Below are 16,220 nucleotides of genomic sequence, written 5' to 3'. Positions count from 1 at the left end.
TAGTGCTTTTTTATTTTTGTTAGTGCCTTTTCGAAAATTGAATTGGCAGCTCAGAACAACGAATCCGTTGGCAGCACTGTGCAGGAAACCGCGAATTACAAATTACGATTTACGACAATCTACAAAACGTCACTGTCACTTGTCAGATAAGTTTAAATAATCTATATATTACAAAGTTTTGCAAATATGTAATTTTACAAATAAAAATAATATCAGTAACAGTAATTAATAATTAGTTTTGTGAAGTTAAGGAGAAAAAGAAGAATCGGTACCATTCTCCAAACATTTTAAATAATTCAATACTGAAAAAGAATGCAAATTTATATAGACTGGTAAGTTATAATAAATATTATTCTTTTATTAGCGTTCCGCCCCGGCTTCGCCCGTGGTACATGTTTACGTTTTTTTATCATAAGAACCATCCTCGTATGTACATCAAGGATATATTATAAAAAAAGAATTAACGAAATCGGTTCTGCCGTTCTCGAGTTATGTATCACCAACACCTTACCTTACATTCGCGGAATGAAAATTATTAGTAATACTGACGTAAATTTTTAATAATTAATGAATATAGCTTTTATACTTTATGAATTCCGTTATCTGTATAAACTCATCAAAATTCCCGTAGGTAGCGAGCTATTCAATACAATACAACTCTTAACGATTGAGAAATAGTGACGATTATCGTCACTATTGAAACGAAATAAATATTTAGGTTAAATCTCTGGTTAAAATTAAATCCATTATTTTACCCAATGTAAAATAATTTTTCAGATTTAATTTTCTATACAAATCGAAACTAAAAATTTACCATATTGTTGATTCAAAATAAAAGTAAATATGTTACAACTTTGGCCCATATAAAATTAACCAAGCATGAATATTTCTTGCTAGATAATTACTGCATTCTCTTTTCATCCATCTTGATGAGGCAAAAAAGTTAAAACAAAAATTGATTGTTTTAAAAATCTATAATTTTCATTAAATACCTACTTATATGAAAATTAGTTTCTACTTTTACACATTACAGTGAAAGTAGTTTATGTTAGTAATTAGGTTTTCCTGATATTGATAGTTTAACTAGTGTGGTACCCGGATAACAAGTAACCTATGTTCTTATCAACCTCCACCTCCTTGGTTTAGTAATGTTCAAATGTCACAACACTTTTGATCATTAATTGCTTAACTATACATAAATTGTTAAAAAAACTTATAAATATTTCTTATTAAATTAGATACCTTGAAATTAGAAGCTTTTTTTAGGTAGGTACAAGTTAGAGGTCCGCGCCACGCCGGCGTGCCGCCGCCGAGAGACCCCGGCGCGCCGCCGCCGCCGCCGGGTCACAGAAAAATTGGCGCCGAGTTCAAATTTTGCGCGCGAACCATGTGTCACGCACGCGTTGTTGTCTACAACACGGCAATTGTCTACTATATCGATGTACTATATCGATATATCGATTATCCCACCTCAAAGGAAAGCCTCAATGAGAGTCGAAACAAACTTGTGTTTGAAGTCGAGTCTTCTCTTCAAGAAGTCTCGGATTGGGGTGAACTTAATCTTGTCGAGTTCAATCCCCAAAAGACACAGGTTTGCGCGTTCACCGCTAAAAAGACCCCATTTGTCGTAGAACCTCGGTTTAAGAGTACTCCCCTTAGTATATCGCAGAAAATCGGAATCCTCGGAGTTGAAATCTCGAGTGATGTTCAATTCCGCAGTCATTTGGAAGCGAAGGCTAAATTAGCCTCGAAAAAGCTTGGTGTGCTCAGTAGATCGAGACAGTACTTCAAGCCGGCCCTCCGACTTCAGCTGTGGTGAATCAGTCAGCTCCGGCTCTGGTGCGACCGCATATGGAGTACTGTTCTCATCTCTGGGCCGGAGCCCCACAATACCAACTCCTTCCTCTTGACCGCATCCAACGTCAAGCAGCTCGAATTGTCGATGACCGTAGGCTTTCCGATAGGCTCGATCCTCTGTCAGTGCGAAGAGACGTTGCGTCTCTCTGTATACTGTACAGAATCTACTATGCGGAGTGCTCTGAGAAATTGTTCCACCTACTACCAGCCGCACAGTTCCACCACCGGACCACACGCCGTAAAAATCTGTTCCATCCGCACCATCTGGATGGTTGGCGCTCCACCACTGTCCGCTTCACCCGCAACTTCCTTCCGCGTACGGTGAAACTGTGGAACGATTTGCCACCTGCGGTGTTTCCGAACAACTACGACATTGGGGCCTTCAAGAAAAGAGCTTATTTGTCCATAAAAGGCCGGCAAAGCACTTGCAACACTTAGAAGTGTTGCAAGTGTTTATGGGCGGTGGTGACCACTTACCATCAGGTGGCCCACCTGCCCCTTTGCTTGCTCTGACATAAAAAAAAATAAAAAAAAATAACTAGCCCACGCCGGCGACGCCGCGCCGCGCCGGGTGCCGCACCCGGCGCGCCGCCGCTGGGCTTTTGGACTGCGGCGCGGACCTCTAGTACAAGTATATAATTAAGTAACCAATGACTAATAGTTTTGTTCAATATTTTACTACTCTAGTACTTAGCTAAGCTTTCTTTACAAATGCAGTAAAGAAACATGTGCAAATATCATCCTCACTTGTATTTTAAAAACCTGATAATGGTAAGAAGTAATGTTTGGAATATGTCATGGCCTGCCTTCCAGTCAACACTTCCATTACAGCTACCACACGGGTTTCGTGTTGTGGCTCTTTACTGTGACCACAGCGCTTTGTGACCAATTTTTTACTAACACGTATTTATTAGCTTGACTCTTACTTTTGACCCAAACTTCTAAACCGATATGTTTTATTCAAACTTTATACTGTGTAGACTTAGCAACTAAGCTTATCAAGGAGTTGATACAATAATTTTATAAGTTTAAGTGTGTTGTTTAGTTTTTTTTTATAGTTTTTTTATAGTTTTTGTTGGGAGTATCACATATATATTATTATCTTATTGATAAAGCTTTTGCATCATTGTTATGTTTGGTACCTTGTGAACAGGCAACAGCGTACTGCGTAAAATGAAATATAGGTATGACATTGACATTTAAAAGAACTGACATTTGACACTATTACACTTGACAGTAGAGTGTAGACTTGTTTTGACTTGTTTTGAACATTTTGCATGTTAATAGGCGTTTCAAAATTCAAATATATTAAAAAAAACATAGTAATTAAACAAAAATCTATCTTTTTTCCATCTATCTAATCTTGTAAGTTCAAGGTATATGCTTAAGACAAATAAAAAAACATGCTTTAGCTACATATATGGAATAATATAAAAATGTGAATCATTGTTGAGGACTTTTTATAAAAAGTGAAATACTTACCTTATTTATTGAAAAACATTACCATCTCAGCTTACCATCAGGCGAGATCGTGGCCAAGCGCTCCCCTATTGTACTGTAAAAAAAAAAAAAAAGATTTCTCTACTAAGATTCAAATGCATATATGTATATCCTCACAATATTTACTATAATAAACATTTTTGTATAGTAAAGTGATTTATTTTTTGTATGAATGGTTGGCCTTTGGTTTTGTTTTGATTTTTGTAAGAATAATTTCAATAAATAAATAACCATACTGCAAAGTTAAGGCAAGAACCATAACAACAGTGACTTGGAATTTCTTTCAGTATACATATTATTATACCCGGCGCGGCGAATGATGATCCCTAAGACAGTTCGTCTTAGTGATTGCTCGTATGATGGGTCGTGTCGATACTTTACTATTTTATAGGCAAAGGCGTGGTTTGCATTCAGCCACGTCGGTAAACATGTTCTTACAAATATTATAAAATGAATTTTTAACGTCTATTATGTTGTTGTTGTATTAATTTAAGTTTTTTAGCATAGATTAAGTAGGTACAAAAGTTTTTCCAAAACATAAAAATGTGCCTTATCGTTTTCACGTAATTTTTAACCCGTTTAACACAGTGTATACTGTATATTATTTTATCATGAAAAAGGAATCCCCCATTTAATTTGTCTAAAAAACTTATATTATCATAGGTAAGTAAATTAACGCGAACGGTAATTAATTAATTAATTATGCTGCGATCTTCTGTTCCATTTAATAGTGAATGAACTAAAGCTTATTGCCTCCTCTACCCTACTCGCAAAGTTCCTCGGCGAAGTACTTGGCTGAAGTCCGCGGTGCTACACTACTGACTACACCAATATTACTTGCTCTGTGGACTACACACTCGTTCAACTTCGCGAGTAGTGTAGAGGAGACATAAGCATGGAAAAAATGTGAACTCGTTTCCAGTATCGAAATTTGTATATCGATACTTTTCGCACTAGTCGATAAATGCCAACGATGTAAGTTTTGAAGGACGTAAATGTAAAGTCAAATTGATATAATTTCTCGTAAATGTTAAGAATTGTTATAATTCCAACGGAATATCATTGTTATGGCATAAAGCTACGTAAAAATTAATTAATGAGATTTTTAGACGCCTCCAATACGTTTCTAATTTAATGGTGACGCCATTACAAGTTTGTCTGTTGAGAATAACTGACAGTGTCATAGGAATCATCATTCGCCGCGCCGGGTATAGTGAATGAATGAATGAATGAATGAAAAATACTTTATTGCACAATTAATACAGGATTATAGTGTCTGTCATTATATTTTAAAGGTATGTCTCCTAACTTTTCTATAATCATTTTAATAGGATGATGTAAATACATAATTTCAAACAATTTAATTAGATTATTTATAATTTCTTTTTTTTAGATTAAACATGGGGCCACCTAAGAAGATAAAAAAGTATGATTCCAAAGCCGGAGGAGAGAGATCAGGTAAATTACATTAATATTGAAGTTCTTGTATGTATAATGTATATTTGTATAATTACCATGAAACTAGAAGGTTTTTTACATAATATACAAAAATATCTTAGTTGACTACAACTCAAAATTCTATTTCAAGTTCACATCAATCATTGATACTTAAAAAGCCAATGGGCTAACATTTATTAAAATAAAGAATAATTTACATGTAATCATGCCTTGCATGTTTATTTAAGAGTATGCATTTTTTAGGTAAAAAGAAGAAAATTGAAGAAGAAATCACTATAGATCTTGTTGAGGATGATAACCCAGAAAACACTGGTGTCCCTGGAGCTGCTATGCAAGATGCAGAGAAAAATGATCAAGTACCAGAGGATGAATTTGGAGCCAAAGATTACAGGTATTTTTGAAGTGAAAACTTCTTTAGCGGCGTTGGGTATAAAATATTAGTTAATTATATTTATTAATCTTATATTCCATGCGTAAGACGGATACCATTCCAAAATATCAAACATGCTGAATGTTAATAATCAAGTTTTCTTCTGCTGGCACTCCCGGAGTGCAACCCGTCTTTTTTTTATTAATGAATCAAAATAAGTGTTTATTGTGCTTTGAAAAGACTGAATCATTTCAGAAAAAAATTGCCTGTTATTGTGTTATCAACCATCAATGAATGAATGATGAATTACATAAATAAAGTGACATACTATTACATATTATTATATTATATTAATTGACATATTATTATTAAAGTGACATACTAAGTAGTTTGTCATGACACTTTAATCATAATATAATGACTAATAAAATATTTTTTTATGTAAACAGGAATCAAATGGAGCTTAAAGCTGATAATGCAAGCCGTCCCCTATGGGTTGCACCGAATGGACACATATTCCTAGAAGCATTTTCACCTGTATACAAACATGCTCATGACTTTTTGATTGCTATAGCAGAACCTGTTTGCAGGTAAGGTTTTTATAAATAAAGTATCGATTTACTGTATTTGCAATATTGTGGAAGAAAACAGAACTTTTTTTGAAATTATTAAACATAATATTTAAGATTAAACTTAATATTATGCTACCTACTCTATTAGCTAGTCTAATATGAATTATAATGTTTTTATTTTTTTGTAGGCCACAACACATCCATGAATATAAATTAACTGCATACAGCTTATATGCCGCTGTATCAGTAGGATTGCAGACAAATGACATAATAGAATACTTACAACGACTAAGCAAATGTGCAGTACCTGCTGGCATCATGGAGTTTATTAAACTATGTACCTTGTCATATGGAAAAGTTAAACTTGTTCTTAAGCAAAATAGGTAAGATAAACACGGCTTATGATAAAAAAGAGCGTGTGTGCCGAGCACACGTGTCAGAAGTGAAACTTCTTGTCAAGATTCAAAGATACCAAAATCGTCGCCTTACTCCATGACATGATGGTATTGTTATGACGCGACCTTAAAATTTTACTCTCAACGCGCCTAAAGAAGTTTCACTTCAAAAAGTACTTGTTTTTTTTGTCATCAACATTCCTTGCTTTCAGAATGATGACATATTAATTGTTTCTTTTCTAGGTATTTAGTAGAAAGTAAACATGTTGAAGTACTACAAAAATTACTTAAAGATCCAGTGGTCCAGCAGTGTCGGTTAAGACGCGATGGTGATGACGAATTATTGTCATCGGCACTTCCAAATAAACCAGCTACAGCTTCTACTAAAATTGGTGATTATTTATATTTTTCTTGAATAAAAGAATTATTAATAATTTGGAAAATCCAAAAGTGCACGCCTCATAATTTTTTTTTAATAAATATTTATTAATTATTATTTTTGTTTATTTAATAACAATTAAACCACATCGAATCAGACCCTGAAAAATGAAAGGGTTCTATTCCTGAGCATACTCAAGCGTAAGAGAAAAAAAAAAGACTCGATTAGTAAAGTATTTCGGTCGCTATCGTGTTAACAAGAAAAAGGATCCGCACATACAGACACACGGACGTCCAAGACAGAACTTTTTTAAACTGTTTTTTAACTAGTTTAAATAACAAAAATGACATCAAAAATATCATGAACGTTAAAAATAGTGTTTTTTCTTAATATATGTGTGTATGTATTATCTTACAAGTGCAATGTATGATACATAAAGACATTTTAAGTTTGAAAAATCAGATGTATTGCGCGAAGTGACAGTAGTACCCACCTCAACGCTTCGCTTATGAGGCGTGCAATATTTGAACAGTTTTGATTGGAATACAAAATTTCCTAGACATCATATTACTATAATTAGAACAAGTTGACCATGTAGTTATTTTTTTTTAATTACAATATTTGAATTAGGCGAAGACAAACCTGCTGCAAACGGTAGTGTGCCTGAAGATATCAGTCAGTTCTACCAGCAATTGGACAAAGATGACGAAGAGGAAGAAGCAACAGATATAACCGCGAATACTGCAGTCGCTTTTGAAGTTGATCCTGATAAAATTGAGGTTACTTGTAACTTTTTATAAGTATGCTAGCTTTCCGCTCGCGACTTCGTCCGTGTAATCAATACTTATTGATAACTAGCTGTGCTCTGTGGTTTTACCCGCATTGCTCCGCTCCTGTTTTTTCTTAGTGTGATGATATAATATAGTCTATAGCATTCCTCTATAAATAGGCGATTTGAAATTTTTTTCAAATAGGACCAGTAGTTCCTGAGATTAGCGCGCTCAAACAAACAAACTAACAAACTCTTCAACTTTATATAAAATATATTAGTACAGATATTCGTTACTTAAATATCAATGTAATTTCAGGTCATACAAAAACGTTGCATTGAACTGGAATATCCATTACTAGCCGAGTATGACTTTCGTAATGACGCAGTTAATCCGGACATCAATATTGATCTCAAACCAACGGCAGTATTACGACCTTATCAAGAGAAAAGTCTTAGGAAAATGTTTGGAAACGGAAGAGCAAGGTATGTGTGAAACAAATAATTTGTCTTTTTGAAATAATAAGTGGAAATCAGTCAACAAGTTTGAGTTTCTACTAGTCAGTATGACGTAGCTATGACCGCCATTTTTTTTAGAAGTTTAACAACTTAAAAATAAATCAAATGCTTAACACTCCACCGGGATAGGATCTAAGATCATCTTTTACATGGCATCGTATTTTTGGTAACTCAAGAACGATTTAATATTAGGTGGTTTGTAACATCTGTACCGTTAGGATTATCATATAGAACTGAAAATTTAAAAAAAAATATAGAATAGCTTGTAATATCTATACTAATACTAATATTATAAAGCTGAAGAGTTTGTTTGTTTGAACGCGCTAATCTCAGAAATTACTGGTCCGATTTAAAAAATTCTTTTAGTGTGAGATAGCCCATTTATCGAGGAAGGTTATAAATTATGTATCATTACGCTAAGACCAACAGGAGAGGAGCAATGCGGGTGAAACCGCGGGGAACAGCTAGTATATTATATAGTTTATGTCTGAGATACCATTGTGGCCATTCAAAATCCGTGTAACACTAGTGAACTTCCAGAAAAGAGCTTATTTGTCCATAAAAGGCCGGCAAAGCACCTGTAACACTGGAAGTGTTACAGGTGTTTATGGGCGGTGGTGACCACTTAACATCAGGTGGCCCATCTGCTCCTTTGCTTGCTCTGACATATTAAAAAAAAAACCTACAAACTTAATCTATAAATAAGTAGTAAGTACGATTTGATACCAGATCGGGCGTGATAGTGCTGCCGTGCGGCGCGGGCAAGTCGCTGGTGGGCGTGACGGCGGTGTGCACGGTGCGCAAGCGCGCGCTCGTGCTCTGCAACTCGGGCGTCTCCGTCGAGCAGTGGAAGCAGCAGTTCAAGTGCTGGTCCACGGCGGACGATAGTACTATATGCAGGTACACCGCGCACACGGAAACGTACCATACACGTATAGATATATACTTACACGCGCATACACGCATTTAGAACACGCGACATGAAAATATTTTATAGAATTTTTATTTCGCTTTTGTATTTCATAATTATTTTACACTCAACATATTGCTGTCGTACCATTTTGCAATGTATGTATGATTATCGATACATAAATAAATAAATATTATAGGACATTATTACACAAATCGACCCAGTCCTACAGTAAGCTCAATTAAGGCTTGTGTTGTGGGTACTAGGAGACGATAAATATAATATTTAATAAATACAAATATAGATAATACACCCAGACCCAAGAACAAATAATTGAGCTCATCACACAAATATTTGCCCTGACCGGGGATCGAACCCGGGACCGTCGGCTCAGTAGGCAGTTACTTTACCACTGCGCCAACCGCGTCGTCTATGGATATCTGCTACATCAATAAATAAATATGTAGTTCAAAAAAAAACAATCCCGAAAATGAGAAACTGGCTTTTAATTACCTAATATTTATTTATTTTATTTCATCATTTATACAATATCGTACTATTCTATATCATTTACTAAATGAACTACACCACGAATTAACAATGATAAAATCAGATACTAATATACTCAATACTAATATTTTCTTGCTATTTCAGATTCACATCAGAAGCGAAAGACAAGCCAATGGGTGCGGGTATCCTAATCACAACATATTCGATGATAACACACGGGCAGAGGCGCTCGTGGGAAGCGGAGCAGACGATGAAATGGCTTCAGGCGCAGGAGTGGGGGCTGGTTGTACTAGATGAAGTACACACTATACCCGCCAAGATGTTCCGACGTGTACTCACTATAGTACACTCGCACGCTAAACTAGGTATGAACGGCTCTAGGTTTAGGATATCCACTTATCACATACATATTAAATGAAAAGGTGTAGAAATTCAATTTGATTGTGTTTAAAAATACTGACTTGTGCCTTAGTGTATCTAGTTTCATGAATCAGATTCAATCATTTTACAAAGTTAGTATTGTTCGCACTGCATTCAGAAAGACATAATTTTATATTGCATTATTTCACTTTAGTTATGCTCATAGTTTTGGGAAACGCTTAAGCTTCGTTCAAATTACGCGCAGCAGACGCTCGAGCCGAGTTCGATCAGATGACGTTAATTAGAAATACAATTTCGTAACCACGGCTTTATTATATTTTGTATTGTATTTTCCTTCACACAGGTCTGACCGCGACCCTCCTGCGTGAGGACGACAAGATCGCGGACCTGAACTTTTTGATCGGGCCGAAGCTGTACGAGGCGAACTGGCTCGAGCTGCAGGCGGCCGGCTACATCGCGCGCGTGCAGTGCGCGGAGGTGTGGTGCCCCATGACGCCGGAGTTCTACCGCGAGTACCTCGTGCAGAAGTGAGTCACACATCACATGCGCACACAACAGCAAGCGTACAAACATTTTTTTTTACGTGAGGAAATTCATCATGAACACCGACTGCTTCGGGGGCAGCAGGACGGTTATGTCAGACTCCTACTGACTTGCCTACTTCCGCGCAAGTAAAGAGGGGATCCCGGGATCTCCGGTGGGAACGCTCACGGTACCCCTCGCGCGCCTGCCATTGGCGATTCACTTGTTTGTAGTCGCGACTGCCCCACGCGCATGCTTATCACTGCAACAGACTGCAGCCACAACAGGGCCTCCTCGCGTTGCCTGTTGAATGTGCGCTGCGCCCGCCGCACACACTCTGCAACGATAAAGGCTCGTCAGGTCTACTGTGACCCGACGTCCCCTGCGGCGTGCTCTGCGACGCACGGGATTCCTACGCTCCCGGTCGCGCTCAGCACTTTCTTTCTGTGACGTCACTGCATCACAGAAAGACAGCACTGCCATCCACACGTCCTCTCTTTCGCACATAGCACCAACTATGATCGGAAGTGAGAGGTCTGATCCAACCATAGCACGTAGTGCATCTCGTTCTGCTGTCCACGCTGGACACGACTCTATGGTGTGCTGAGCCGTATCCTCCTCACAGTAACAATGGTGACAAAGCGTACAAACATGCACGAAGTCATGTCAAGTTGTACGGGCCTATCCCGTACGTGTGTATGATTAATTAATATTGAAATAAAAGAGTTATTTAAACTATATAAAACTTGTATTAAACTGAATATAATAACTATATAATGGATGGATGAGTCACGCGAGGTACTCTTAATGCCCGTCGACGATGAACTGATTTTAATTTAATGTGTAAAATGTTGGATACAATTTGATTTACGCAATTTGCAAGCAAAGCGCCTTGTTGCACTTTGGACGTGCTTGCTCGTACACAAGTTGAAAGTTCGCACATACATAAACATATACATTATACATGCGTGCACTTACGTGTTCTCACAGTGCGCCGAAAAGTTATCTAGTTTCAATGCAGTATGATATGCGCAGTCAGCATTGTCATCGAAAGCGTGTTACGCGATAATACATATAATAATACTAGATTTCCTTCCGCATAGTTACCGTTCCGTGGGATTTCCGGGATAAAACCTATCCTATGTGTTAATCCAAGTTACCCTCTATATGTGTGCTAAATTTCATTGTAATAGGTTCTGTAGTATTTGCGTGATAGAGTAACAAACACACACACATGCTCACAAACTTTCGCATTTATAATATTAGTAGGATTATATTTATTACAGTAACATGGTAATATTACCCTACAATAAAACACTTCAAGATAAAACAGTTCGTCATTACACCACTCTAAAACATAGTAAAAGTAAATAAACACTCTCACAAGTTACTTTTGTTCCCATTTTAATTTAAATCTCTATGAATAATAACTAAATCACATGTCATTATTTCAGAATCAACAAAAAGATGCTGTTGTACGTAATGAATCCTTCCAAATTCCGTGCGTGTCAGTTCCTTGTAAGATACCACGAGAAGCGAGGCGATAAAACCATTGTATTCTCTGACAATGTGTTTGCTTTGAGACATTACGCCGTGAAAATGAACAAACCATACATTTACGGTCCTACATCGCAAAATGAAAGGATACAGATTCTACAAAACTTCAAATTTAACCCCAAAGTCAATACTATATTCGTCAGTAAAGTCGCCGATACGAGTTTTGATTTACCAGAGGCCAATGTTCTAATTCAAATATCTTCGCACGGTGGTTCTAGGAGACAGGAAGCGCAACGATTGGGTAAATAATACGAGTCTTTTTTTTAACACTAGATTTCCGCCCGACGCTTCGCCCGCGTTTTCAAAGAAAAATCCGCATAGTTCCCGTTCCTATGGGATTTTTGGGATAAAAAGTATGCCTGTGTCTTATTCTGAGTTGGATGGATGGATAGTTCCATGAAACATAAAACGTTTAATTCTCTTTCACGCAAATACTACTGAACCGATTACAATAAAATTTCGTATGAAGGTAGCTGAAGACCTTCATACGAAATTTTATTGTAATCGGTTTTAGTGTACTCGCACATCTATACTAATATTATAAAGAGGAAAGGTTTGTAATTATGTATGTATGGTTTTCACGCATAAACTACTGGACCGATTTTGATGAAATTTGGCACAGATAATCTTTAGACCCTGAGAAAGAACATTGGCTACCTTTTATTGCGAAATATGTACCACGGGCGAAGCCGGGGCGCACCGCTAGTATTATAATAATAGAAAGATAATCACAAACTGAATATGTACATTCAAATATCATATAGCTTCGACCAAGGCTGAAAATACTTTAAGATACTCATCACATCAGTGTAATGAGTTTTAACGTTATTAAACATTGATTATCTATACAGGTCGTATTTTGAGAGCTAAGAAAGGCGCGATAGCCGAGGAATATAATGCATTCTTCTACACATTGGTCTCACAAGACACTTTGGAAATGGCATACAGTAGAAAACGACAACGGTTTCTTGTCAATCAGGGTTACAGTTACAAAGTGAGTCTTATTATTTATAAATTTAGTTCGTTTTTAATTTTTTAGTAACTAATCTTTAAAATTCTTCGTTTTATAGGTGATCACAGAATTGAAAGGTATGGACCAAGAACCAGATTTGATGTATGGATCAAGGGAAGAGCAGGGTATGCTTTTACAACAGGTTAGTGTCCAAATAATTTGTACAAGCTAAGTATAGTCTTAATTTTTTTTTTATATGTAGTTAATTTCATGATGTTATCCATTTGTCACGAAAAACACGCCTCCATGTTTTATTTGCTAAAAGTGATCAGCAACAAAAGTTGTTCAGTTTCATGAGTTGCTCCTGTCTAAATTCGTCTGTCGTCTTACCTTTCACCTGGTATTATTTGCAGGTACTGGCCGCATCAGAAACGGATTGCGAGGAGGAGCGCGAGGGTGTAGTGGGCGGGGTGGCGCGGCGCGGGGGGGCGCTGTCCTCGCTCGCGGGGGCGGACGATGCGCTGTACTTGGAGCACCGCCGCGGGCAGCATAATAAGCACCCGCTGTTTAAGAAGTTCCGCTGTTAATGGTGCGGGTTAATAATACCTCGAAGGATAATTTTCAGCAATAATGTACGAGGATGTAGTATATCTATACTAATATTATAAAGCTGAAAAGTTTGTTGTTTGAACGCGCTAATCTCAGGAACTACTGGTCCGATTTGAAAAATTCTTTCGGTGTTAGATAGCCCATTTATCGAGGAAGGCTATAGGCTATATATCATCACGCTAAGACTAACAGGAGCCGAGCAATGCGAGTAAAACCGCGGAGCACAGCTAGTAACCAATATCGCTTCAAACGCTAAACACATCCTCGCGCATTCTTGGTGGAAAAACAGTCTTATGGTCTCTATAATTGGGTACTGGAGGAAACGACCACCTTAACGAGTCTCCAGTGGACACTCAAGCAAATGACTTTTTAAACAGATGAATACAATATATTATTTCAAATAGATAAAAATTTCAATAAATTAAAAAATCTACTAATAATATCCCCAAAAATTTTATCTCAATCAATTTTCTTAGTAGTATTTGCCCACTTTTAAATTAAAATTAAAATCAAATAATCGACACCTCCTTTGATTGTTTTATTAAAGCCTGTTCTATATATTCATAACAAAATATAATTATGTGTTTTTTGTTTCAGGTATTTATTTATAAAACCACCCTTGTATTTAGACAAATTGTGAAAAATTAAAAATATGTAATATTAAAACAAGTTTGCTTTTTTCTTCTTATCCCGTTCGCCACTATTTCATTCCCCTATTCTTTATTTATACCATAGTTATTTTATTCTTTGCAGTAAATCGGAGACGCATAGCGGGGTACCAGAATGGGCTATTATAGAACTGCAAGGTTTAATACAAACAAAAAAAGAACTTATGTCAGGGCCTACTGTCGTTGGAGACTTACATTATTTTAGTAGGAATAAGCATCCAGTGTTAATTCTTGGTCATCATGTTTTAAATGGAAAAGAAATAAAACTAGAACAGCCAATGGCAGTCATAGAAAAAGAAACGATAAATGGTAATATCGACTATAAAGTGAAAGCTATTGTTAAAAAGAAATTACTATTCAAATCTAGGCCTAAACCAATTATATCAAATGTGGCTGAAAGGGTGTAAAGTACCTAATAAATTTTTATTTTGAATAACTTATGTTTCATTTCATCCTTACCCGTTATTTTATCCGCATTGCTCCGGTCCAATTGGTCTTGATGATTGATTAACTTGATGATATAATATAGCATCTAAACTGAATAATTAATAAACTGATATAATTTTTCAAGTCGGACCCGTAGTTCCTGATATTTAAGCGCCTTCAACCAATCAAACAAAAACAAAGTTTTATAAAATTATAGATTTTTTTTGTGCTTTATTTTGTGAAAACATACATCATTAAATTAATATATCAATCGCACACATATTTTATTTATAAAGTTAAAAAAAAGAATAATGTTTCAGTGAAAATTAATTTTAAATTTAAAAATATAGAATAACAAAATTCAGTAAAGTTTAAGCATGATTAGTCCGAGAGAACTAAGCCGACAAGGGGCCATTATGAGCAAAAATCCTAAAATAAAATCCCTTAGCTCACCCCACCCTTGAGGAATTTCGATATGATTCACTGGACATGTCAAGGAATAACTGTAACGATTTTCAACACTACACGATTTGTTTCCGCTGATTTTACTAATTTTCTCGGACTAGATGACTTGTTTCTCAATTATTTTTGGATTTTATTTTCACATCCATATGTTAGGTGATTGTTGAAATCGGAAAGTCTGTACACATAGAAAAGCTAGCACATATATGCGTATCAATGCGTTGTGGAAAATAATCTAAACAACTAGGAACTAAAATTATTGTAATAAGTGCAGATGAAAATGCTATCGCCTTAGATTAAGGATTGGTCTCCGCGCGCGCGCTACGACTAGATACCGCCCCGCCTAAAAACAATAGCTCTGTAAGTGCGGCAACTCATTTCTGTAGTGTGTGTTAGGCAATTTGTAAAGACGCTAGTGTGTGTGAAGAATTGGGCTGCCAGCTACATAAATTTTACCTAATAAATGGGAAATCTGGCATCTTGGAAAGAAGTTTGAAAAATATTTTTTTCATCCTTACCTGGCCGGGAATCGAATCCATGAACATGCGACTCAAATCCACTTGCGACGCTACTATACAATAGTCACAAAGGTTGTTTAAAAGTAAAAAAGCAAAAAAGTAAGAGTAAAAAAAAAATATTATATGAGTCAGTTAAACATGGTTAAACAGAAATAAATTATTGTTATTAGATATACTTTTTTATACATGTGTTAGTAATAGTATTGAAAAAAAAAGTTCAAATTATTGCTAAAAGATTTCCTCAACCACGTGTATTTTTTTGGATATGCAGTACGGCAACACTGAATGGCGTCGTATTTTCATAGAAAATATTTTCGAAGTAAAGGAGAAATTTCGATTAATACGATACTTATAACTTAGTGATGGTACGTGATCCCAGTGTCTTTCTTATTTTTTGTTGTATTATTTTTAAATAGTTTTATGACACAAATAGGCATTTTACTTCAGATTATCTTCAAAATCTTTATAAACTATCGGTTCGCCCTCTCCACACAATGCTTGTGACACGACTGGCTTGGGTACGCCGAATTCGGCGTACTATAAGTTGCCGCATTTTTCAAGTACGCCGGCGGTATCTAGTCGTAGCGCGCGCGCGGAGACCAATCCATAATCTAAGGCTATCGCATTATATTTTCTGCAGTAAAATTAGATCACGCTATTTATTGTTTTTGTTGCTTTATTTACTTAATAGGTATTTAATGCTTATGTAAAATCGTAATAACTTCATTCTCTCTACACTTTATCATAAAAAGGTAAAATTTATAATTTTAAACTATAAAACAAAATTTTTTTAGGTATAGAATAAATAAACACTAAACCAAAACTGCAGACTGGTGTGTTTATAAGGTTAATTTTTTAGTAAAAAATAAAAATAAATCTCAATGCA

At 36.0% G+C, this 16,220-nt stretch overlaps 2 protein-coding genes across 6 annotated transcripts; both read left to right on the top strand.

Moving 5' to 3' along the window:
- Positions 1–192: 192 nt before the first annotated feature.
- hay (ATP-dependent DNA helicase hay) lies at positions 193–14,152 on the top strand. Of its 5 annotated transcripts, none has more exons than XM_090108100.1 (17): positions 3,082–3,222; positions 4,623–4,652; positions 4,751–4,815; positions 5,059–5,206; positions 5,635–5,775; positions 5,946–6,140; positions 6,396–6,544; positions 7,162–7,310; positions 7,620–7,786; positions 8,549–8,719; positions 9,384–9,604; positions 9,964–10,147; positions 11,597–11,940; positions 12,551–12,693; positions 12,770–12,853; positions 13,065–13,240; positions 14,014–14,152. In XM_090108100.1, exons 3-16 carry the CDS (start codon positions 4,758–4,760, stop codon positions 13,236–13,238), a joined length of 2,328 nt encoding a protein of 775 aa, XP_089964226.1. In that variant the 5' UTR covers positions 3,082–3,222; positions 4,623–4,652; positions 4,751–4,757; the 3' UTR covers positions 13,239–13,240; positions 14,014–14,152. The 5 variants fall into 5 exon arrangements, with proteins under 5 accessions (XP_089964224.1, XP_089964228.1, XP_089964226.1 ...); XM_090108099.1 differs by having other exon boundaries at positions 3,086–3,222; positions 4,544–4,652; XM_090108101.1 differs by having other exon boundaries at positions 3,096–3,233.
- On the top strand, positions 193–14,364 carry LOC149903965 (chromosome transmission fidelity protein 8 homolog). The gene is made up of 2 exons (XM_090108104.1): positions 193–332; positions 14,014–14,364. Exons 1-2 carry the CDS (start codon positions 313–315, stop codon positions 14,333–14,335), a joined length of 342 nt encoding a protein of 113 aa, XP_089964230.1. The 5' UTR covers positions 193–312; the 3' UTR covers positions 14,336–14,364.
- Positions 14,365–16,220: the final 1,856 nt, after the last annotated feature.

This window comes from Colias eurytheme, chromosome 12, assembly GCF_061535395.1.
Source record: "Colias eurytheme isolate Ceu_HAF_F1 chromosome 12, ilColEury1 Martin Lab GWU primary, whole genome shotgun sequence".
In the NCBI taxonomy this organism is placed as follows: Eukaryota; Metazoa; Arthropoda; class Insecta; order Lepidoptera; family Pieridae; genus Colias; species Colias eurytheme.
Note: the sequence above shows the minus strand (reverse complement) of the source record. Positions and strands in the feature narration are given on the sequence as shown.

What these genes read in the sequence shown, in the direction of transcription:
- LOC149903965 (XM_090108104.1), top strand. Translation starts at nt 313, where the DNA reads ATGCAAATTTATATAGACTG. An exon ending in ATGCAAATTTATATAGACTG is followed by an intron (nt 333 to 14,013) that starts GTAAGTTATAAT and finishes TATTCTTTGCAG; the next exon opens with TAAATCGGAGACGCATAGCG.
- hay (XM_090108098.1), top strand. Translation starts at nt 4,758, where the DNA reads ATGGGGCCACCTAAGAAGATAAAAAAGTATGATTCCAAAGCCGGAGGA. An exon ending in TTTGGAAACGGAAGAGCAAG is followed by an intron (nt 7,787 to 8,548) that starts GTATGTGTGAAA and finishes ATTTGATACCAG; the next exon opens with ATCGGGCGTGATAGTGCTGC. An exon ending in ACACTCGCACGCTAAACTAG is followed by an intron (nt 9,605 to 9,963) that starts GTATGAACGGCT and finishes TCCTTCACACAG; the next exon opens with GTCTGACCGCGACCCTCCTG.